This window comes from Orycteropus afer, unplaced genomic scaffold (genome assembly GCF_000298275.1).
Source record: "Orycteropus afer afer isolate SDZICR_OR568_19922 unplaced genomic scaffold, OryAfe1.0 scaffold00018, whole genome shotgun sequence".
Lineage (NCBI taxonomy): Eukaryota > Metazoa > Chordata > Mammalia > Tubulidentata > Orycteropodidae > Orycteropus > Orycteropus afer.
The window spans coordinates 5,996,724-6,005,658 of NW_006921605.1; the positions used below are offsets into that span (position 1 = coordinate 5,996,724).

The 8,935-nt window shown below is 61.0% G+C and overlaps 1 protein-coding gene across 1 annotated transcript; it reads left to right on the top strand.

Annotated features, from left to right (window-relative positions):
* Nucleotides 1-339: 339 nt before the first annotated feature.
* On the top strand, nucleotides 340-8,728 carry CYGB (cytoglobin). The gene is made up of 4 exons (XM_007959620.2): nucleotides 340-482; nucleotides 5,356-5,587; nucleotides 5,898-6,061; nucleotides 8,695-8,728. The coding sequence occupies exons 1-4, from the start codon at nucleotides 340-342 to the stop codon at nucleotides 8,726-8,728; spliced, it is 573 nt and encodes a 190-aa protein (XP_007957811.1).
* The last annotated feature ends 207 nt before the right edge of the window (nucleotides 8,729-8,935 follow it).

Consider the following 8,935-nt stretch of genomic DNA (forward strand, 5'->3'; position numbering starts at 1 on the left):
GCGCCGGCAGCGTCGCCCCCACCCGCCCAGCCTTCACCTTTTGCCGGAATTGGCTGGCGGCGCGGGCTCGGGGACTCGGAGCGTCTTTATTTTTAAAGGCTTTTTCCTGCAGACCACATCCCCGCCCCCCGCTCGCGGCCTCCCGCCCCCCGCACATATACCCTGCACACACGCACTCACACACACTCACACTCACACACACGCCCGGCGCGCACAGACACAGACACGCTCCCGCCCTCCGGCGCGCTCTACCCCTCGCCCGCCCGCCGCGCACGCAGCCGGCCCCGCGCCCCGCGCCCAGCCGCCGCCGAGCCAGCCGGGCCGGGCTTGCAGCTGCTCATGGAGAAAGTGCCGGGCGAGATGGAGATTGAGCGCCGCGAGCGGAGCGAGGAGCTGTCCGAGGCGGAGAGGAAGGCGGTGCAGGCGACCTGGGCCCGGCTCTATGCCAACTGCGAGGACGTAGGGGTGGCCATCCTGGTGAGGTAGGTGTCACCCCGGCCCGGCTGGGCCCGGAGGAGGGAGAACGGCAGAGGCTCCGGGTAGGGGCGGGCTCGGCCCGGGTCCGAGCTCCGCGCCACCTCCCCAGCTGCGATTGGGGCCGGGCCAGGGCCAGCGGGGCGCGGGCAGCGTGGGGCGCCTTGGGGTGGGTGAAGCCCTGGCTGAGCCCTTCTTGGGTCCAGGACGCTGGGCTCCCCAGGAACGGGGAACCAGTCGCAGGAGTGCCCTTCTCCTCTCCCGGGCCTCAGAACTCCTGCCCAGCCAGCCGGTGCCTCCTCACCAGCCACCCTGCCGACGCGCTCCTGATCCACGTTTAACCATCCCTTCGGATGGGGATAGTGGGGGCCCCATTTTAGAGACGGGACCACTGAGTCTCGGCCAAGAAGGTGGCACAGGGGAGCAGCATCCCCTCTCTCCAGTTCAGCCCCCATTCAAAGACTCCTGGAAAAACTCAGCAAAGAGTAACCCCAGGTCTAGTGTTCCCAGCTGCCCCTAACAGCCTGGAGGGGTGAGCCTGCAGCGAGCCTGAAGCCAGGCACAGGTGAGTGCAGAGGCCACCAGGTCCTTCAGGTACGGTGCTGCTGAGTTGGATGGAAGGAGACAGGGCCACACTCCGAAATCCCCAGCCAGGGAGAAAAGGCCAGGTTTGGGCTTAGGGGTCATTCAGGTACCACACTCCCCGCAGGGACCCCAAACCATACACTGACACAGTCATTTACACACTTGCACATCGGCACACACACCCAGTCCCTAGGTACTTAATGTCACCAAGCCCCACAAGCTAGTTCCTGTTGATAGCCACACCCCAGTGCCGTCTTCCCACTCGGGCTGGTCCCTGGGGTGCAGGCAGAGAGGCCCCCTGACCATGCTTGTCCTTACCCCCTGTCCTTGGCAGAGGGGCGTCATATCTAGGGCAGAGCAGGGCAGTCTTACTCTTTGAACGTAGGGGTGAAGCCTCACCTGGATGCGAGCCCGTTCCCTTGCCCAACTCTGCCTTTTTCTCCCCCTCATTCTCTCTCCCTTCTGACTCCCCCAAGCCTAGGACCTACCGAGCTCCATCTTGATATGCCCTGATTGCAACTTAGAAGCAGTTTCAGGGGAAGAGGAGTGACCGAAGCACTTTGGCGGGGCTTTGGAGGGTTCTTGAAGAAGGGACAACTGTCTGGTAGCTCAGGTGGCCCCCCCAGGCCCTGGAGCCCAGCTGGGCTGGGGGTGGGGGATGAGAGGGGGATTCAGATCCTGGTGACTTCAGATACCACAGACCAAGCCCTACACATGCAAGCACCCCCACACACAGTGGGGAGTGGAGTCCCAGGCGCGCCACACTTTATCCAAGGAGGGCTAGCTCAGGGGTGCGTGCCTGCTGGGCACACGGGCCACCAAGAGGAAACTAAGCGGGGCCCTCAGGGTGAAGAGGCCTCAGGATCCTGGTGGTTACCTGTCCCAAGCGCTGCCATTGCCAGTGAGGACATGTAGGGGACATGTCCAAGATCCATCTCCTGAAGTACCACCCAACCTCACCAGGAGTGGGGCAGGAGTTCAGGGGCAGGGGAAGGGACTGAACGCTGAGGACAAGTCTATGTCTGGAGAGGGGAACGCTTCATGGGGTTTCCTTTCTCCATACCCTCTTCGAGTTCCCTACTTCTGACTTACACAGGGGTGGTGCCTGGGCTGGGGGGTGTATTTACCAGTGTTCAGTTCTCCCAGGAGGGGCCCCCACTAATCCCAGAAAGCGGGAGAAAGCCATGTGTCTTAAAGAATTAGAATTGGGTTGCTCACAACCCCACCTCAACACACACACACACGCGCGCTTCATCTGACCGCACACCCACGCAGGTCCTCTCAGCTCCTTGGCCACCTTCCTTCTCTTCCCCTGTCTGCCCAGGGCTTGGCTAGTGGGGAGGGGTGTGGGGTTGAGGGCATGATCCATGAGCTTCGTTGGGGCTCTCCTGGCCCCAGATCTGTGCCCCCGACTCCTGCCACACTCCTTGCTCACCCTCACACAAGCAACCCGTGTGCAGCCACAAGGCCAAGGCCCTGTTAGAGCCTGAGACACAGCTCCAAGCCCTCACTTCCTCGTGGGCTGGCCAGTGCCCTGAGCCCTTACCAGCCGCAGCCACACCCCCACCCCAGGGTGGGGTGTGGAGGAGAGCGGTGGAGGTGGAGGTGGAGGCACTGCCTTCGGGGTGGGAGCCGGACCCCACACCTCCACTCCCTGCCTGGGAGGAGGCCATGAGGGAACACCCATGCTCCTGGTTGTAACTCTGACACCTTCCCCCTCACACTCACACAAGCCTATTTTGGGCTCACTTGGAAGCCCAGATGCCTCCGGGAGCTGAGAAACTCCCCAAGACTGGCTTTTCCCCAAGCTTCTTCCCGGCAACCCAGGGTGATCTGGGGGGTCAGGAGGCGATGTGGAGGCGCAGGGGGAGAAGGGGCAGAGCTCGTGGCCCCGGCCTGCCTGGCCGAGCGAGGGACGCCCCAGCTCCTAAAGCTGGCTGTTCGGGCAGATTTGCCTGGGTGCCAGCCGGTGATAGCCCTGGCGCAGCACTGTTGTGAGGTGGGGGATCTCGGGACCCTTCCTAGTGCCACCACCGACTTCACTGGGCCACCTTGGGTGACAATTTCCTAAGCCATGAGGTGGGGATAAGGAGCTCTGGTGGCGCAGTGGTTAAAGCATTCGGCTGTTAACCGAAAAATTGGTGGTTCGAACCCGCCAGCCACTCTATGGGAGAAAGATGAGGCAGTCTGCTTCCGTGAAAATTGACAGGGGCAGTTCCGCACTGTCTTAGAGTCGCTCTCAGTTGGAACCAACTCAACGGCAATGAGTGTTATTTGCTGGGTGGCGCAGATGGTGCAGCGGCTCAAGCTGCTAACTGAAAGCTCGCGTCCACTCAGAGGTCCCGTGGAAGAAAGGCCTGGCTGTCTGCTTCTGGAAAATCAGCCGCAGAAAAGCCTACAGAGCACCGCCCTCTCTCACACCTGGGCTGCCGCGAGGGGAACTCCCTCACGCCAACTGGCGGTAGTTTTCCTCATCAGTGAATTGGGTAGGCCTGCCTAGTTGTAGCAATTAAATGCAGTAACGTGTGGAGGAGCTGTACGAATATAAACTATTATTTTTACTGCACCTTTGAAACCTCCAAAGCCTGAGATCCTCATTCACGTCCTGATGGGGTTCTTCACGTTTGTTCCTCCAGAAAGACCCAGTGGATTTTCAGACCCATCGTCTCATTTGTGAAGGGTCGAGCAGGAGGGACCCCTCTCTCTTTTGCAGCCAGGCCGGTTGTGAAGTGATCTGCCCAGGGTCACCCTTGGCCTCTGAGCAGGGCCCCTTGGGTTTCCACATGAACTGGGCCCTGCTCGCTGCCCAAACCTCCCAGGAGGAGCTTTTTTGCCCGAAGGGGTGGTTCAGGCCACATGCTCTCTCTGCGTGTGCTCCAGCTCCCAGCTCCGGGACTCCTGGCAGAGAGCTGGCTTAGCAAATTATCAGCTCTCTCTGATTACAAAGGGGACACTCCAACGGCATGAAACGGCCTGAATAAGCAGGTCTGCGACACGCCATGTATCTTCCGAGGATTCAGTTAAGTAACGTAAGTTCTGGTCAAGTCCCTGCATATGCCTCACATGGCACCCAGGCCTGGCAGGGAGAGACGCCACGCCAATGTCATCAATGTCGCCCTACGCCTGCAGGGCCCTGGGCTGGGGCCATGGGCCAGGGGGCCGTGGGGTCTGCCCTAGAGTTGTGGTGCCCAGTCAGAGACCCACAGAGAAGCTGCCTGAAACGGACAGATGGGACTGAGGGGAAGCATCAGTCACCAGGGCAGGGAGAGAGCATGTCCTTACGACAGAGTAACAGAGGCCCGCAGTGCATGGGGACGGTGGCCGACACGCGTGGGGAATGTTTTCCTCACAGTGGGTGAGGCTGTTGGGCCGGAGCAGCAGAGGCTGGAGTGGAGGGAGGATGTCTTCTGGGAGATGCGATTGCAGGAGGGTTTGTAAGAAGCCTGGGGTTTCAGGTTGAGTTTTGACCTTGGCAGACAGTGGGAGCCACAGAATGTTTTTGAGCAAGACAGCAACCTCATCAAAGTGGCACGTTAAGGGAAACTGGAGAGGGGGTGGGGAGAACTAGGAAGTCCTGGGGGCTGCTCCAAGTTCACAGTCTCGCTGGGGAGGGAAGCCTTTGTGACATGAGGTAATTAGAGTGCCCCACAAGGTGGGTGAAAATCAATGGTTAGCTTTCATTAAAGCAACAATCATTATTTACTGCAGACCAATGAGGGGGCAGGGCCACAAGAGCTGGAGGAAGGACTGGGCCTCATTGCTTCTCATGGGCTGAGCCACCCAGCCAGTGGGCCTTTCTTAGCTCCTAAGGAGCCGTGTAACCTGGCCATCAGGGCCTCTGTGTGTCGGGCACTGTGCTGAGGACCGTGTGTGCACTTTCTCGTTCAATTGTCCCAAAGACTCACGAGACAGGAACAAAGATGCCTGTTTCATGGCTGCGGAAACTGAGGCTCAGAAAAGCCTGAGGTCCCACAGTCCTGAGAATCTGGAACCCCAAATCCTCCCCCAGCTGTGGCTGGGGGATGTCTTGAAGGGTGGGTGTGTAGGGTTTGAAAAGGAGGCAAGAACAAGGAAGGGGAGCCCTGTGAGAGGAAGCTGGCAGCCTGAGTAAGTCCAGTGGACAGACATGTCTGGAACCTGGGTCGGGACTCTGTGGGAACCAGCTTGACCAGAGGGGGTGTATGTGGGTGCAGCCATGTATGGGAGTGATGACAACTAGGGGTGGGGGGGCCCTGCCTCCTGCCATTATCCTGGTCACAGCCCCTGCTTCAGCTTCTGCCCCCTCCCTCCGGCCAGGTTATTCGTGAATTTCCCGTCGGCCAAGCAGTACTTCAGCCAGTTCAAGCACATGACCGACCCCCTGGAAATGGAGCGAAGCCCCCAGCTGCGAAAGCATGCCTGCCGGGTCATGGGGGCCCTCAACACAGTCGTGGAGAACCTGCATGACCCCGACAAGGTGTCCTCCGTGCTGGCCCTCGTGGGCAAAGCTCACGCCCTCAAGCATAAGGTGGAACCCGTGTATTTCAAGGTATGTCCCGGGACTGGTGCTGCCAACCCGCACCCCCCACCACCCCCAGCAGCCTGCAGGCCACAAGGGCTCCATTGGGCAGCACAGGTGACCTCCGGGCTGGAGGTCACATCCTGGAGTTGCTGTGATTGGCAGGGGTGCAGGACAGAGGGCTGGTGCCAGTGATCTCCAGTGTGTCTGGTTCCTAACGCCATCCCCATGTGCCCTGAAAGTGTCCTTCATCCAGAGGCGGGATAGACGGGGCTGGGGGTCCCAGGCTTCTGGGCGCAGGTGCCCAAGGCGTTCACCCCCCTTCCCCCTGTGCCCCCAGATCCTCTCTGGGATCCTTCTGGAGGTGATTGCTGAGGAGTTTGCCAATGACTTCCCGCCCGAGACGCAGAGAGCCTGGGCCAAGCTGCGAGGCCTCGTCTACAGTCATGTGACCGCTGCCTACAAGGAAGTGGGCTGGGCACAGCAGGTCCCCAACGCCACCATGTGAGGAGGCTGGATGTGGGCTGGGCCGGGGCAGCCTCCCTGCGGGGGTCCGACCACTGGGGCGGGGATGCCGGATCTGGGGTCTGAGGCTTTTAAGAACAGATGAGATAGGACAGAGTTGCTTCTCTCTGACTTTGCACCTAGCCTGTGCCCAGGGCCCCAAGGCTAGAGCCAGGAGTCCCAGGCCAGATGCTTCCTTTCCCCAGAACACCCCAAGACCATGGCCACCAGGGCCAGGGCAGAGGTGCCAGCCATTTCCTGGTGGGCAGTTTCTTCCTGAGGCTGTGAGCCAGCCCAGGACAGCTCTGGCCACTTCCTCCCCGGGTACCAATCGCATGGGGCTGTGTGCTCATCCAAGGCTGACCAGTGACCAAGGAGAGGGGCCAGGAACATCACGAGGTGGTGGCGTGCATGTGCACACGCAGGCCTGTGTGGAGGTCACTCACTCACATGCTAGCAGAGGTGTCCATTTCCGGGCTGAGCCCAGAGGGTCTAGAAGAGCGCTCAAGGAGGATGGCCCGCTTCAGGGGCCCAGCTGACCCGGAGCACGAGAGGAGAATCCCACAGTTCCCCGTTTCCCCTTCCCCGACGCCATGGTGGCTGGGAACGCTCCCTCCTCCCTGGGCCCCCATGGGGCGGCCCCGTCCTGGGAGCTGAATGGCAGGGTGGAGGCCCAGCCAGAGTGGGAAGAAGTGCGTGGAGCCAGAGCCCGGGAGCAGAGGGGCGGAGGCGGGAATGGGAACCAGGGGTCAGCCAGCAGCTCAGGACACGAACTATCCAGAAACATTCCCAGCAGTTTCCCATGGAAAAGGCCCCGGCCCCTCCCCTGGCTCTGCGCTGGCCCCTGGAGCCCCCCGACTGCCTGTGCACAGGCCTCCTGGCCCAGCCCCTCGGAGGAGGTCCCCTGAGGTCGGCCTGGGAGGCCAGACCTCCCAACCTTCCTGCCGCTGACCACACTGGCCCGGAGATGGCTCCAGCCGCTGCTCCTGCCCCCGCATCGGCACCCCCAGGAGCGGGGCCTTGGAAGGGCTGGCTGCGGTCAGGCCAGCTCCAGATGTGCACAGCTGGCCCTAGCTGGCCCCAAGCCAGGCGGACGGGAGGCAGGCAGGAGTGTTTACCTGCCTGAGGCGGGTACTGGCAGGAGCCGGGGAGCCGACACAGGCAGCACGGGACCGAGGAGGGGTGGCTGGGAGGCGAGGGGTCGCCCCCACTGCCTTCTCCAGGGCAGGCTCTGCCTCCAGGGATATGTTTGTTTACAGCCAGGAGATGAGACTTCCGGCTTCTAGAGCAAAGGGCTTTTTACAGGGGCCTAGGGGAATGGAGAGGGGGTGTGGGACACCACAGAGCTGGCCCGGCCAGGCCTCCGTGAATCAGAAACACATGCAAGCGTTTCCCGACACAGCGCCCCATCCACTTCCCTCCCCTGCTCTGGTTGGACCCCAGGGACTTAGAACTCGCCAAGCCCCGGATGCTAGGAAACTGCCGAATCTCTGCCACTTCTGGAAGGAGGGAGATGGGCTACAATGGGCACTGGCCGGGGCCCTGCTCCCACAGCTGCAGCCCCTCTGGGCCTGGCACCCACTCTTGGGTTAGTTACCCTCTTATACACTAGACCCCTAACTCTGGTCTCCTGAGGACATAGGCATGGGCCCCCAAGAGGGTGTGTCTCCCTGGACCCCTGGCCTGGCCTCCAGACCCAACACACTGCCAGGGTCCGAATGGGTGTGATGGAGTTAAAGAGCAGAGTTCTAGAAGGTTCCATCCAACTCCTCTTATCAGGGGTGGGCCAGACGCCACTGTTCACTGAACTGTCTCTGTTTACGGGTGTGTGAGCTTTCATGTAGATGGAGGAGTCAAGAGTTTGGAGGGAGGAGGGGATAGGGGGTGCATGCAAGGGGATCAAGCCAGAGGCGTAGTGAGGTATGGCAGGTACGGGGCCCTGGGCACCACTTGGAGATGGGCACCGCCGAGCAGTTTCTGTTAACCTGGTGAGACCCGACGTCCTTTCTGAGACTCAGTAGACGTCCCGAGGCGGAGCAAGGGGGAGTAGAGGGAGGCACTTATCCCCGGGGGCAAGTCAAAGGTGGGGGGCAGATGAGGTGTGGAATGAATGACATTGTGAGGTACCACAGATGTGAAAGGCGCCTGACCGAGGTAGCCAGACAGGAAGGGCGTGGCGTTTCTGCCTGCACATGGCACCATCAACGTCTGTTCATGTTGAAATTAAGGGGGGTGCAGCTTAGCGATTTCCCCAGATGCTCATCACCCTCCCTACACCCCTGGTTCCAACCAAGGGGTTGCGTGTACAGAGATGACGAGGCATGACACAGGCCATCCTGAGTCTGGGCCAGGTGGCGATGTGTCCCGCCTGCTTGGTGCTTTGCAGTTTCTCTCTCACGATTCTCAAGGGGGTAGGCAGGGCAGCCAAGGCTCACAACATTTTAGCGAGAAAGAGCTGGGGGCTCAGACGGCCGGCCACGGGTAGCAGGAGGGGGACTAGAACTTGCCTCTGGTAAGCATGCTTTCAACTGCACGGTGCAGGGTCTCTTGCAAAGTGCCCTGGGGCCACGTAATGCTGTCCCTATCCCCTGCCCCTTGTAACCTGTCATCTCCATCTCCTCTCTCATCCACAGCCCACCGGCCACAGTGCCCTCTTCAGGGCCGTAGGACCCCCTCCCTCCTCTCCCCCCTCCCTGGCAGCACCTTGAGTAGAAGGCCAAGTTCTGAAGACCCTCCTTGACCCTCCATCCCTGGATGCCAAGGATGCTGGAGGAATCCTGACTCAACTTCCCGGAAGGAGGCTGTCCCCTGGAACTGCCAGAAGGTGGCGCCAGCTGCCCGGATGCTGACCCCAGCGTCCAGCCTGTGGGGTGG

What these genes read in the sequence shown, in the direction of transcription:
- CYGB (XM_007959620.2), top strand. Translation starts at nt 340, where the DNA reads ATGGAGAAAGTGCCGGGCGAGATGGAGATTGAGCGCCGCGAGCGGAGC. An exon ending in GGGGTGGCCATCCTGGTGAG is followed by an intron (nt 483 to 5,355) that starts GTAGGTGTCACC and finishes CCCTCCGGCCAG; the next exon opens with GTTATTCGTGAATTTCCCGT. An exon ending in CAGGTCCCCAACGCCACCAT is followed by an intron (nt 6,062 to 8,694) that starts GTGAGGAGGCTG and finishes TCTCATCCACAG; the next exon opens with CCCACCGGCCACAGTGCCCT.